The 15,101-nt window shown below is 38.0% G+C and overlaps 1 protein-coding gene across 3 annotated transcripts in view; it reads right to left on the reverse strand.

The window, feature by feature from the left end:
• Positions 1-11,566: 11,566 nt before the first annotated feature.
• Positions 11,567-15,101, reverse strand: part of kcnt1a (potassium sodium-activated channel subfamily T member 1a) — a 47,081-nt gene continuing 43,546 nt past the window's right edge. For all 3 annotated transcript variants that reach the window (XM_058414803.1, XM_058414804.1, XM_058414802.1), the window contains exons 30-31: positions 14,201-14,285; positions 11,567-13,940 (exon numbers count right to left, since the gene is read on the reverse strand). In XM_058414803.1, coding sequence (XP_058270786.1) covers positions 13,871-13,940; positions 14,201-14,285 — 155 coding nt within the window. In that variant the 3' untranslated portion in view covers positions 11,567-13,870. The remainder of the gene's footprint in view (positions 13,941-14,200; positions 14,286-15,101) is intronic.

Genomic DNA, 15,101 nt, shown 5'->3' on the forward strand with positions numbered 1-15,101 from the left:
GATATGCTACAGCCTGCCGTATACATTGCTGTGTAATTTTTAAGGGAGATATTAATTAAAACATTATGCATTAACATTTCAGAACCTAACTGTCGAACAAAGACAAGCTGTTTTAAAAGATTTCTATCCTTTGAAGAGTTCAAGGTTGTTTTGTAGTTTTTTTCAGTTAAGAAGCTGAAGCAATGGTTATTTCGGTTCCGTCTTGCCAGTTGGGTAATCTGATCTCTTCCCAATGGTTAGTGATATTTATATGGAGGGCTTAATATGTTTGAATGTTGGTAATGTGGAGAGGTCACAGAGTAACACTATAATGGGGTGAATGGGGATGCTGAGGTCAAGGATCTCAGACAGCTTGGCCATAACCTCTGCTCTCTTGGCAGCATGAGCGTGCATTACTGTAGAGGAGTCCTATCCACAGCAGTTTCTCTGAAAGATCTTATCTTAGAGGAATCTCTTGAAGTCCCAAGATATCCTAGACGCCCATTCCTTTGCAAGAACATATATTCGTATTAGCTTCCTTGCAGTGTTTAGGTATGGTGAAACATTGGAATGCTTGATATTTGAGTCGCAATTATGACAGCAAACAAACAAAAAACAAAGTTGAAAATTTGCATTTGGGGAAACTGATGATTTTGTTCGACAAAAAGAAAGTCAGTTGAATCAGAGTTGAAATGATACACATGTTTTTGCCTGTTTGTTTGACAGTTCCAATATTTTTTGACTTGCCCAGGTTTCTGCATGCCTCATAGGCAAATAAGCTTGGATGAAAGCTTGCCAGCTCCAGCTCAACCTATTGAGTCCTCTTTAAATGAAACACAAAACCAGTTTCTAGCTCAGCATCATGTTGTGAAAGCCTCTCAGGAATCTTGGACGTAACAATTTGATTACTTTTGTTTACATTATACACACAAATTCACTTGATATTAGACTTGTCACAAAGCAGCTCTGCGGTAACAAAGATATATAGTAGCTGTATAGTGCATCTGTAATGAGCAAACAAGTTTCAAGAAACCTTGTGAGGACACAAAAGGAAACCCATTCAAATCCATTTTCTGGAAGACTGAAGAGCGAGATTAATGATTAAATAATGACTAATCTACAGATGTATACTATAAGCTCAGACAGTATTAATTGTACTGGAAAGATGTTCAGAATGAGCACCGTAGTCGTTATGATTACAGCGGCTCGAATGTATCTAGATGGGATTATCTACTGAAGAAGACGTGAGAGAATTGCAAACATCCTTAGCAGAAGAAGTTGAGAAAGTGCCAGCTGATTGACAGACAGCCTTAGCAGACCTCTTGGTTTTCTAAATCATACAGATTCAATTGGTAAACTGTCATAACACAACTTTGCTGTCACTCTCCAACATGGTTTAAGCATCTTAGGCCTTAGGTCTAAACTGAAGTGAGTTTGATGGAGACTACAAAGCACTTCTGTAAATTACTCTGGAAAAAGTTATATGCAAAATGTATATGTGGTATATGTGTTGTTCCATTCAATATGAGCCCCTCTTATTAAGACTGATCGATGTTATTCAACTGGCTGAACTTATCATCCTGATCACTGCAGGTAATGATCAAATAGTTTGCTTAGCTTAATGTTCTCAGCGGTTGTGTGTGTGTGTGTGTGTGTGTGTGTGTGTGTGTGTGCACGTGTGTGTAGACAGCTGCACTGGTGATGTGATAACCGTGTTAAAGAGTGAAGAATCACTAATGGCAGGCAAACGCTCCACCATTACGCCAGCTGACGGCTACACAAATCCGACACCACACACACACACACACATACACACACAGACATATGTCTACTCTGACTTCAGTAGCACTGTCATAAATAAATCTTAACAGAATTTGAGAAAAAAAATAAGAGTATATTTAAGAGTATATAATAAGAGTATATATAAGAGAATATTTCGTACAGAAATGATCTTTAACTGTGCAATAATGTTAATTAATTAACAAAAGAGAAGTCCACACACACACACACACCTTCACAGACACAAAAATGCCCACATATTACCATCAGACAAGCGCATACATAAAAATGAACCCACATTAATTCACCCTCATGGTGCATGGTGTTGCATGAGTGAAGATAAACATTTAGAGACAAAACCACAGTTAAAGTTAGCAAGTGTGTGGACTAAGATGAAGGTTGGATCAAATTTTATACATGCTGGAACGTATAAAGTGAACATGACTTTAAACAAATCTTACAAACAATAATATTGACTTTTGATCATACTGAGATTTTATATTTTCTCCTAAAAGAGAAACATGTATTAAAACACAATGAACACACTAAAAGACAACGAAATGGTGGTGATTATCCAGCAGTGCTCGAAAACTATTTGATGCTGTTAAAAACACTTTCATACTGTTTTCCTCATGGGGTAAATATTATATTTTTGTATATTTTGTGTTTATATGTTTATAATAATATAATGTAATTACAGACAATATACATATTTCCCTCCAAAATCAATTGCTCGGCAAGGCTAAATCGTTTGTTATTGCTAACAACTGAAGACATTTAAGTGTTATTCAAATTTACAGTAACACTATATCTGTTCCAATACTTTCGATCACCCAAAGGTTAGAATGTCTGGTTGTAAATGTCAGGAAGTGAAAGCTGAAATTATGATCTTGAAATTCATCTGCTGACATGTTAAATATAAATGTATGACACAAACCAAAGAGTTGGCCTTGCCGTTCCAATACTTTCGGAGGGCACTGAATATATTTGCACACAAATGAAAGCTATTTATTTTAAAATTGAGCGCCGAAGCCCAATGAATAAATGATGAAGTGTAGACTGAATGAATGAGTCAAAGTAAACGAAGTTAACGAATGAGTCGTGGGCAGCTTTAGCTGCATAAATAATGGCTCATTTTCTGGAAAGTTTCATTTTTCTTGGCTGCGCTGGACTCGAATGCTAAATGTTTAAAGAAGTTTTATTCAGTATTCAGTGGTAAAGGATCTACTTCTGGGTTATGGCATCACATTCATGTAAAAAATGTAAGTAATGTAACAAAAACAAACAAAAATATATGGAATTGGCAAATGAAAACAAACACTTTTTCACTAACAAGGTAGTAAGAAAAATTGAAATTTATGAAATCCTCACTCAGATTTCACATTTACAGCCTTAAAGTAAGCCACTACCTCGTCTTATATCTTATATCTTACAATACATATATTCAACTATTATACCTCACCGGTCCTGAATTTCATCTATCTCACATTTTGGAATATTACATTTTTTGAATCACTTATTATATTAACAATTATAATCACTGATACAAATTTTCCACTCACACAACCCAGGGAAATGTGTTGCTGTGTGCTATCTAAACATTTATTTATACACCAATCAGGCATAACATTATGAGCAGTGATAGATGAAGTGAATAACACTGATGATCTCCTCATCATGGCACCTGTTAGTGGGTGGGATATATTAGGCAGCAAGTGAACATTTTGTCCTCAAAGTTGATGTGTTAGAAGCAGGAAAAATGGGCAAGTGTAAGGATTTGAGCAAGTTTGACAAATTGTGGTGGCTAGACGACTGGATCAGAGCATCTCCAAAACTGCAGCTCTTGTGGGGTGTTCCCGGTCTACAGTGGTCAGTATCTATCAAAAGTGGTCCAAGGAAGGAACAGTGGTGAACCGGTGACAGAGTCATGGGTGGCCAAAGCTCATTGATGCACGTAGGGAGTGAAGGCTGGCCCGTGTGATCCGATCCAACAGACGAGCTACTGTTGCTCAAATTGCTGAAGAGTTAATGCTGGTTCTGATAGAAAGGTGTTAGAATACACAGTGCATGTCGGGTCAGGGCTGTTTTCGCAGCAAAAGGGGGACCAACACAATATTAGGCAGGTGGTCATAATGTTATGCCTGGTCAGTGTATTCTCACAAGTAATGTGACAGTATTCTAAGAGATTCTAAGATTCTCTTCACATGTCTTCATATCTATCTATCCATATGTTTAAGCACAAAATGTCACAAAATGTCTCACTTTTTGTGTCATTTTATTTTATATAGTCTATTTATTTTGCACATTTTCGTTAAAAGGAATGCAGGTGAATGAGGTGCTGGCATGTGCTTTCAGCTTGTCAGATGTCTGTCTTATATTGTGTAGATTTGAGAATATGTCTGTCAAGCATAAATAGCATTAATTAAATGTATATGTTGTTACTGATAATTGTGTGTTATTGAGTAAAATGCTTTAAAACATCCTTATAAAGTGAGTATATTGTACAGTTGAAATATCTCTCTCTCTCTCTCTCTCTCTCTCTCTCTCTCACACACACACACACACACACACACACACGAACACACACTATATTGTTAGAGGGCATTGTGTTCAGATAAAGTCCAGTTCAGTTGTTTGTTTATTTTGCCAACAGGCGCCCTGGAGTCTCACTACACACAATGTTTCATCCTGTTACCTTGGGAAAATTTAATATTATACCTACACATTCCTTGTGTCACAAAAAAACGAGGAAAAGTCTCAAGAATTACTAAAAGTTAGGTTTCTCTACTAGGTTTCCACAATTCCTTAGTTAATGTAATTACACAAATATGTTGTCTTATCAGGTATCAGCTATTAAGAGCTGAGAGGTGAGCATGTAAGGATGTGTTACCATTCTATTATATTCACCTGAATACTATGATAACTATAATCATCTGAATATTATGATATCTGAATATTCTGAATATTATGATATTTCATATGGGGATTTTTACAGGTGGTTAAAATGTTATCTCATTTGTTTGTTTGTTTCTGTGTTGTTGTGTTCATTCATTCATCTTCAGTAAGTGGTCAGACTTTATCCTGGACAGAGCTGCACTGGATCTGGTATTATTTCTTAAAAAAAAAAATTATAGCATAGATAAAGTAGTCGCTAGCCATCTCGGACATTCGGGCCTGTAGGCTGAATATTTGTTGTTGTTTCTAAACAATGTGTTGGGTTTTAAGAGTTGTTACTGATCAGTTTGTGACAAGTTTAACATCAAGGGAATTTGTGTTATGGGTAAACAACTAAAAGAGTCGTAAGGTCTTTCACACACACACACACACACACACACACACATTATTTGAGCTAATTTATTTTTTATATACTGTTGAAAAGGAGAACATTTGTGAAAACTCTGCATGTGTGTATGTGTGTGTGTGTGTGTGTGTATGTGTGTGTGTGTGTGTGTGTGTGCACGTGTAAAAGTTATGCATGCTATTCCAATACCATAACACTCCATGCTGATAAAAAACTTTGGTATAGTTGACTTAGGACTTTATCTTTATGTGTGAAATGCCTTCTGACATCTTCCACTCTCAGATATGCAAAGAAAGTTTGTGTGTGTGTGTGTGTGTGTGTGTGTGTGTGCACTGATGTGTGCAGCTGCAGACTCTCTGTGATGACACATGCAGGTTGGACCCTGAGGGCTTCATGATACTTACAGTTCTTGATGACACAACATATGCATTTGCAAAAAACACCACCCCCAGGAAAAAAAAAAACAAAAAACATGCATACATGAGGGCAGAAGAAGAGATAAACAGCCAGTTTCTCACAATTCAGAAAAATAACCCATTCTCACACTCAAATCTTGTTGAATTGTAATGATATTTAATTGTTTTAGTGTATCCTAATACACTTTAAATGAACAACACCTTACATTTACCCAAATTTGACAGTCCTCTATATATTAGTGTATAAGAGTCAATAATTAAACAGTAAGTTAGTGAATAATACCTTTCCACACAGGCACATAGAGATGCAAGGAATTCTATTAGTGATGGGAAGTTGAAGAGCATGAAGCCTTTATTATCGCCACACATACGTTACAGCACAGTGGAATTCTTTTCTTTGCATATCCCAGCTGAGGAAGTTGGGGTCAGAGCACAGGGGCAGCTATGATACAGTGCCCCTGGAGCAGAGAGGGTTAAGGGTCTTGCTCAATTGCCCAACAGTGGTGCTTGGGCTTGAACCCTGATCTTTCGATCAACAGCCCAGAGCCTTAACCACTTGAGCCACCACTGCCCCATCACAGTTCAGATCATACTGACTCGGGTCTTTGAATCTCGTTCAGCAAAATGAACTAATCTTTTTCCGAGTCATTTTGTTCATTTCAGCAGAATGTAATTACAATGTTAGGTGTTAATAGTCAATTAAATTTAGAATAAGACAAAACTATAAATTCACCAAGGCCAAAAGGAGACTGACAGGTACAAGAACAGAACTTTTTTATTTTTCAGAAAATGTTCATTGCACTTCATTGCAATTCCTAAATATTATACAACATTACATTAGTATTATTGACTGTAAGATACCGATCCAGGAAGTGGTCATGTGATGAACGAACGAACGACTCAGGCCAGAAGACTCAGGAGATGAACTAATCATTTCTGTTTCTGCCACATAAAGCATAGCCGAAGCCTCTGAGGCTGTCACGAGGCTGACGAACGAACGACTCGGGAGATGAACTAATCATGTTTCCCATACAGAACCTATAGGATGTTCTGCATGTGCGGTCAAAACAAAATGAACGAATCGCTGTCTGAGACGACTCACTGTTCCCGAGTCATATTAAGGATTTGAATTGATATAAACACTGCTGTCACGAAGCCAACTGTCCCTTTTTCTTCCTGAATCTTATGCATGTCAGATTACACAATATGCATTATCCATTTAGCACGTTCTGATCACAGCTGGAGATTCTGATGACATGTCCTCCATAGCTGAAGTTAGGTATCTCTCATTTTCTTTAAAATGATTCTATTACATATATTTACATACATACAGTAAAATTCCTAGAATGTTAGAGAGGACTGGAGTGTCCATGTTGTATATGTATCAGTTTGCACTTGGTGCTGTCTATCCCAAAATATTCCTCAACCCCACCCTCTAGCCGAATAACAAAATGTGTCGCTAGCATGACTGACTTGTTTTCCTTCATCATACTAAACACTGTTTAGTGCTTATTCTGCCTAATTCAATGGATTTCTGGTCATCCATATCTCCAGGGTTAAAGTGTGTTTTCCCTCTGCACAACACATCACTTTTTTCATTGCATTTAGGCAGGATTCCCCTTATTTAGAATGCTATACCAAATGGATAGCCCAAAATAACCAGGCTATAAGACATGCAGTCATGTAGCCAGTGTCTGAATCTCTTAGAAGCCAAATATAAGCACTAGCCATGTGATTGATCATTTCCAAGATGAACTGTCTGACTTGGATATGACCTGTAGTAAATGCATGTCTATGCTGATGTTAACACAACCCTGTGATTGAGCTGAAATTGGCCCAATGCCCTGCAGCCTAAATAACCATCTAGCTGCAAATGCACACTGATAAATGCAACAGTATGCAGCCTGAGTTACTCTGTAGATGAATTATCAGCACTCAAACTTTGATAAACGATGAGCAGTTTGCGTATGGCCATGCCTGCTGTTGGTGCCTGTGTTGTGTGATCTCTGTAGATGAACTGTTATGGCTAAATGTGTGCTGCACAAGCGTGGATAGCAGACACATCGATGATGCCCTGGTGATGACTTACAATACTGCATCACATGTGGCATTAGTTATTAAGTTTCTAGCTATTTTGCTGCTCACATTTTCACCATCTGGAAACTGATTGACCACTCACTCCTAACAAGAATATGGCATGACTTCCTACTACTGTGATTTACATACCTTGCCAAGAATGGTCAGCACAATACACTCTGCCTGATGGATGCAATTCAACCCTGCAGAATCTGGCTTGCTTGCAAGGTTCACTCTTCGGGCAGACAAACTAGTTATGTTTTTTCAGTGCCTACAACAGACCCTTGGCAGGCATCTGAGTATCCCTCAGCCACCACATGGGATAGGCTCTAGACAGCTCCTTCACCCTGAATGAGTCTTACTGAGGTTGCCCCTGTAGGGCAAGAGCTGTCAGCAGGATGCTTTACAACCCAAAATTTTGGACGTGTATCAGACCAGTGGTTCCTAATGACAATACCATAGGCAAACATCCTTGAAGTTCTGTTGCTGGCCGGGGTTCAAGGTCTTGCTAGACTCCAACAGTTATTGCGACATCCCACAATGTTTGTTCTCTTTTGAACTGAAGTGCAATACAAGTTGCTCTGTTTTACTCACTTCCTTGCTCAGAAGAAGGATGTCAGTTTGTGTCTCATTCTAGATTTGAGAGTTTTCCCCTTTACTATGGTACGGGTGACTGATATAGTTCAAGCCATGCAGCCACAAGACTTGTTATTGTATGCAGTTGAATTTGTGGTTGTTATTATCATTACCCTGAAAACAGATGCTAAACAAGGTTTGCCTTAGACCAGGTGGTGGCCATACGATCCTCAGACCAAATGTTCTCCTGCCATGGAGGAAAGACACGGGGGTTCCCTTTGTCAAACAGAAGCTGGGGCACTATGTTGATGGGCTACGTGCCTACCCTTGACAGTGACATGCACCTCTACAACCAGTGGGCATTATTTAGACACACCACTTTAGGAAGTGGCTGCCAGGGCATCAGCATGCTTCTTCTTCTAGATTCTACATTAGCCCTCTTTGTGGTACTGCGGCTGGCCTCTCTGAGCCTTGCTGAGTTCTGGTCCTCCTTACAGTGTTAGCATACTTTATCTAGGGGGTACGCACCACCTCTGGTAGTTAGGAGGGCATGAAATAAAGTACTATTTTTTGTATGTTAGTGTTCTATGAACCCCAGATAACCTTCAGTGGTTGTCACATGGAACCAGTGCTGTGGTGTAAAATGTTTCTTGGGATAGATCCTGATATTCATTTCTGCATCATCATTTTTATGAGACGCTGGCATGTGTGGGCATGGGCACAAGGAGATATCTGGGTGTTGCCCCTGGTGATTATCCCAGATTATTAGAGCTACATTCACTTCCGCAGTGGACTGTATGTTTTTTTGCTAACTTTTGTTTTATTGCTTTTAGTAAAAACAAAATGTCTAATCTTGGAAAATCCCATGTTGAAGTGTGTGGGATTCTGTTCTCTAGTGAGCGTGTGTACAAGCGTGTGAATGAGATAGCGTTGTGTTTATCTTCTTTCTCACTCCACACATTTGGTTTTGGCAGAACGGTTCAATTAAGCCATGCCACTGATCTTAGACTTATTCTAAAGTACACACACACACAATTCACACACCTTGCAGTCTCATGTTCTTGCTCAGACCTGTCGACCGAAACTTACATGCAAAAGAGGATGGCATGTGTGTGCGTGTGCAGGAGTTAGAGAGAATTATGGAAGAGGCTCTCAGATCCATTGGTTTGGCACCAAGTGCATTCTGCTGTCACATTTTCTGTCTTGACCTGACCTGAAATGATATACTTTATCAGTCACTACTGTGTGTATGTGTGTGTGTGCTATGGAGGGGGTTTTCAAGTTTCAGGTTCATCTTGACAGTGCACATCTGCACATCCAGGCCTCAATCTAGCAGCAGCTGGAAAATATTTGAAAGTAAAAAAATGCAGAATACGTTATAGATTATTTGTATTTAAAAAAAAAAATTGAATAGGCAAATGCCAGGTAGCATAAAAAATAAAAACATATATAAAAACCTTCAATGGTGAGATGGTATTTGTGAGTTTGTAGAGTCACAAGCTGTACTGTTTAGGCTGTAATTTCAATTGTCCTTTCCGTCCTGCACTATGGAAAAAGTGGGAGCTTCCCCGCAGCTTGTGTGACACTACATAGCCAAATGTTTGTGGACACCTGATCATCACACCCATAAGTGGGTCTTCAAACTGTTTCCAAAAAGTTCACAACTGCCCTTTACTGCGACTGAGAGGACCAAGCCTCTTTCAGCAAGACCATGACCCTGTGCACAAAATGAGGTCCATGAAGACTTGGTTTCCCAAGTTTGGAGTGGAAGAACTTTGGCCCAGTCCTTAACCCCACGGAACACCTTTGGAGTGAATTGTATTGCAGAATGTGGGCTCAGACCTTCTCACCAGAGTGGCATATCATTAATGCTTTTGTGGCCAAATGGGCATATCCTCACAGCCATGCCCCAAACTCTAGTGGAAAGTCTTCCCAGTATGGAACAGGATATTCAACAAGCACATGTGGTTGTGATGGTCAGGTGTCCACAAACCGTTGGCCATGTAGTAAATCTATTGATATTCCAGATATGGCATGATTGTTTTTCTGTGTATTTAAGCAAACTCCAGCAAAATGTAAAAGTTTGTTTCACCGATTGAGCCTAACTGAGGAGGATGAGTTTACTAACTACTAAGCTTCAAATCTTACAGATGACTTATAGTTTGGTGTGCACAATTCAATTTAACAGGAAAAAAATAGAATTGTGCACACCAAACTATAAGTCATCTGTAAGATTTGAAGCTCAGTTAGTAAACTCATCCTCAGTTAGGCTCAATCGGCCTGATGGTGGCACTATAATGCATCATCGAAAATTGTACCATGAGAACATTGTGGTCATTGATAAAGAGCATTTAAATAGCTGTTTCTCAGGAACCGAAAGCCTGATCACTCTGAAATTTGGTGCACTGCATTGCTGTAATTAGCTTTCTAATTATGACTGAATTACTTCAAGAACATCAGCTTTCTTCAAACATTTAACATGATTAGCATTTTAATCAAAACATAAAAAAAATTGACAAGACTTAATAAATATGTTCGTTTGTGGTCTTTAATTTGTTCTGTGTATCTTGGCAAGAACTGGCCACTGGAGGTCTGACTGCCTGGACCCTGAAGATCACTGGTTGTGGCTATATTTATAATTTTCTTTCACATTAGTAATATACACCGATCAGCAATAACATAATGAGCACTGAGAGGTGAAGTGAATAACACTGATTATCTCCTCATCATGGCACCTGTTAGTGGGTGGGATATATTAGACAGCAAGTGAACATTTTGTCCTTAAAGTTGATGTGTTAGAAGCAGGAAAAATGGGCAAGCGTAAGAATTTGAGCGAGTTTGACAAGGGCCAAATTGTGATGGCTAGACGACTGGATCAGAGCATCTCTAAATCTGCAGCTCTTCTGGGGTGTTCCCGGTCTGCAGTGGTCAGTATCTATCAAAAGTGGCTCAAGGAAGGAACAGTGGTGACCCAGCGACAGGGTCATGGGCGGCCAAGGCTCAATGATGCACGTGGGGAGTGAAGGCTGTCCCATGTGACAGACAACTGACTCGACGAGTCAGGGCTGTCGGCAGCAAAAGGGGGACCAACACATTATTAGACAGGTGGTCATAATGTTATGGCTAATCAGTGTACATTAATAATCTGGACATACAGTGTGTAGCAAAGAAGAAGCAAACTTCCCTATGAAGTCCCTATGGTTTAAATGTGATTTTATTGTCTGATTTATCAACTAAACCATGACTACAACCTGGCAGTCCTAAATCAAGTCAAGTCAAGAAGCTTTTATTGTCATTTCAACAATATATATGTACGATAATATAAATGAAACAACGTTTCTCCAGGACCATGAACACTGTTTATCAGTTTGCTCCATATTTTGTAGGTCAAACAAACAATTACTAAGTGTAAACTAATATAAGCAATAAGAAACGAGTAATCCACAATTATTAGCTAGAACTATTTTTATTAACAGTTTACATTTTTGACACTAGTAGCACAATTGAGAAACGAGCAAATCAACATGTTTATCCTGAAATCAACAACCATTAATTACCACAGTTTATCACATTCTTTATCTGTAACTGAGTACTAAGACTATTCTCACAACACAAAAGCAACTCTTACAAACACAAACGTGATAGAAATCTTACAAACTTACCACATTGCTAATGAATACTACAGTACACGTTTAAATGTACATTAAAAGTCCATGAACAGGCAGTAATTAAGAAAAAAACAAAAATCTTAATTACCAACATAAACGTCAAGAATAATGAAATATTTACCCGTTTCATAATGATAAGGTTTTGAATACTCAAATATAACACAAGTAGATGCTGGTCAATAAATATAGTGAATAATAATAGTACTACTACTAATACTACCTCTAATAATAATAATAATAATAATAATAATAATAATAATAACTTGATCAAGTATAATCTTCACCAGCAGCAAATGGAATGTGTAACAAATCCTCAGAACGGATCATGGTTAGTTTTTACACTGATCTCTGATCAGTTTACCCTGGCTAGATTGCAACCATTCTTTATAAAACAATTATTAAAAATATGATGAATATATGTTTATATATTTTACTAATATCATTATAGCATTGTTCTGTACTAATACTGGAGGCAGTAATATGAGGTAACAAGTTCCTGAATTCTGTTCCGAAATCAAACTCATTGGCGCCCTCTACTGATCAGACCACAACAGTAAACATTTCAGACTTGGAATATAAATATAAATATGCTGTAAATATAACTCTCTCTCTCTCTCTCTCTCTCTCTCTCTATATATATATATATACACATACACATTTTCTTATCATAAAGACACTCAAATTTGAGTGAGATCACAGTTGACTAATTCCTACTAATCCCACTATTTTACATTCAATCTCCTAACAATAACGCTAACTTGATTGACATCAACTGGTCATCTAATAAACGTCACTTAAACTGACAAAATAATGGAACAGCTGTTAAACTGATTGGTAACAATAATTCCACTAAGTGATGCCAACAAGGGTGATTTAAAAGCAACACTGAAATAGAGGCACAGTCATTTGGATATCTCCAGGTTATTATTATTATTATTTTTAAAATGTTCCAACTCCAGACCAGTTTACTATTTTCATCAATGGATTTGGAAAGGTTAAATAGATCCGTGGTGTGTCGTGCCACTACTCGGTTTTTACCCAGAAGGCTAGACTATCCTCAAAGTAAAGATGTCTGATAGATAAATATCAAAGCAACCAAATTCACTGAATGTAACGCATTGTTTCCATGTCCCCTAGTCTGGCAGTTCTCGAAAGATGTGTAGTTTTGGCACATCTGGTTTAATTGATAGGCACAATACTGTTTCATAATCTCTCTGCTTTTAAACATGTACCACGCTTTTTATTAAAATCAAAGACTGACAAAAACAGAGACACAACTTCTGAGATTTTTTTGCAGTCCAACTGATCCTCCTGTTAGAACTGGGAGGAAAAAATACAAATAAAAAAACGAAACATCTGTTAGTGATCCTACATTAAACAGTGCGGTACAGAGTAATACCATTACAAATCCATCACATTTTGTAACTAAGCAACCATTTTCCAGAGCACTAAGCATACATCTGTACTAAATACCACATTTTTCTACCTCACACAGTGGTGTACTAAGGGTAACTATAATCTGTGTTTTGGGACAGATCTTGGAATGAAACCTTCTAACCTACAATGTTCCACTGGTAATCAGTTCTACACATAGGCCTAAATCTCCAGGTCAATTAAAGAGAAGATAGATGTGATAGAGCTTCAGATAAGCCAAATGAACAAAATGGAACAAATTCCTGGACATGAGTTTAAGGATGTGCAAAAAAACAAATGGACAAAGCATTCCTGGCACTGACTTTCAATACATATTATTACCAATGATCATTTATTTTATTACTAAATCATTATTAATAATGTGTTGAGCAAACACATGATTTCGCTTACTGAAAAGCCTAAAAGAAATTTTATTTATACTGCATACAGCTGAACAGGTCATAAAGCTGCTTGGCTAGAGGACTTCATGTTCACATAATAAAATGTAAGAGGATCGGAAACTGAGCAGTTGGACCAGGTTTGACCGAGAAGTTCTGTCTTAGTGTCACTTGGTTATGATTCAGCAAGTTACAGAAACACCCAAACTTAAACTTCATTTCAGGGCAGTCTTAGGTTTTTGATTGGCGCTGGTTAAATGTGGTTTAGCTCTGATTTGTCCGAGTTGTGTTCTCGTCTGGAATGTGAGCCAGTGGATCAGGCCGAATCAGGAACCTGCCAGAACATAAAGCAGCACTTCATATTTATTTCATCAGCTTTAAAAATAAATGAAATGAAAATGATTTCTTAAACAAATTAACCAAATCGAAAGTCTCAGTGAAGTACTAGAAAGCCATACAACTAAAAACAACTTAAACATCTAAATCCAAGACTTAATAAATAGCTTAAATAGCATTATTAACTACAGCTGCATGTGCCATTTTAAAAGTGTAAAATGATCCAGCATCAGCTATGTGAATGTTTTTGCTACGTACACGACGTCATGTAGCTGGAGAGGCGTGTCAGGGCCGGGATTAACGAGCACATAGGACAGAGAGTTCTGCTGGTCATTCAGCTCACCTGCAACAGGGATTGGACATCACATCTATAACTGAGTTCCAGTTCTTGTATTCAGATTCATACATTTTAGATGGCAAACATTATCTGTGTGAGCAGATTTCGTGCACTAAAGCTGGCTGCTATACATCTTTCTCTGGGGACTTATTATGACCATGTTATAAGGGGGCACTAGAGCAGGGGTCTGCAACATCAAATCAGCCATTTTTGCCCCTTTTCCACCGAATAAAATTCCCACAAAGCCACAAAACCTATTTGACCCCTAAAATGAAGATGACACGGCATATTAAGTTTTACATCCAGTTAGTTGCATTTATGAAATTATAGAACTACAAAAAGAAACCTTTTTTTTGCTCTGCTCAGCTTTCTGAAATTGCTCTTTTTCATTCAGCTTCAGCTTTCTACTTTCCAGTAAATGCTGTGTGTTTATTCTGGAAATTTTTCTTTTTCTTTTTTTGTGTTGTTTTCTGATTTCTCGCCACATATTAAGCACACAGGCAAACCAGCATTGTCAGCAGTGAAGAGAAATGAATCTGTGCATAAAGCATTAAACGTTGTAATTTCTTCCAAATTATTCACTGTAACACACGTAGCATGTGACGCATATTTTGAGCGACGAAATATTAAAACACTTTTTATTTTAATGCAACAAGACCACCTCGATCTGGAAAATAAGAGGTATTCCATTGGAAAATAAATAAATAAATAAAACAGCCTTTATTTATTCCCTTATTATTATTCCCATTCCCTTTTTCAAAGCTACATGGAGCCACTGCAGAGGGATGAAAGAGCCGCGGGTTGCCGACCCCTGCACTACAG

The sequence above is a fragment of the Hemibagrus wyckioides genome, linkage group LG18 (assembly GCF_019097595.1).
Source record: "Hemibagrus wyckioides isolate EC202008001 linkage group LG18, SWU_Hwy_1.0, whole genome shotgun sequence".
In the NCBI taxonomy this organism is placed as follows: Eukaryota; Metazoa; Chordata; class Actinopteri; order Siluriformes; family Bagridae; genus Hemibagrus; species Hemibagrus wyckioides.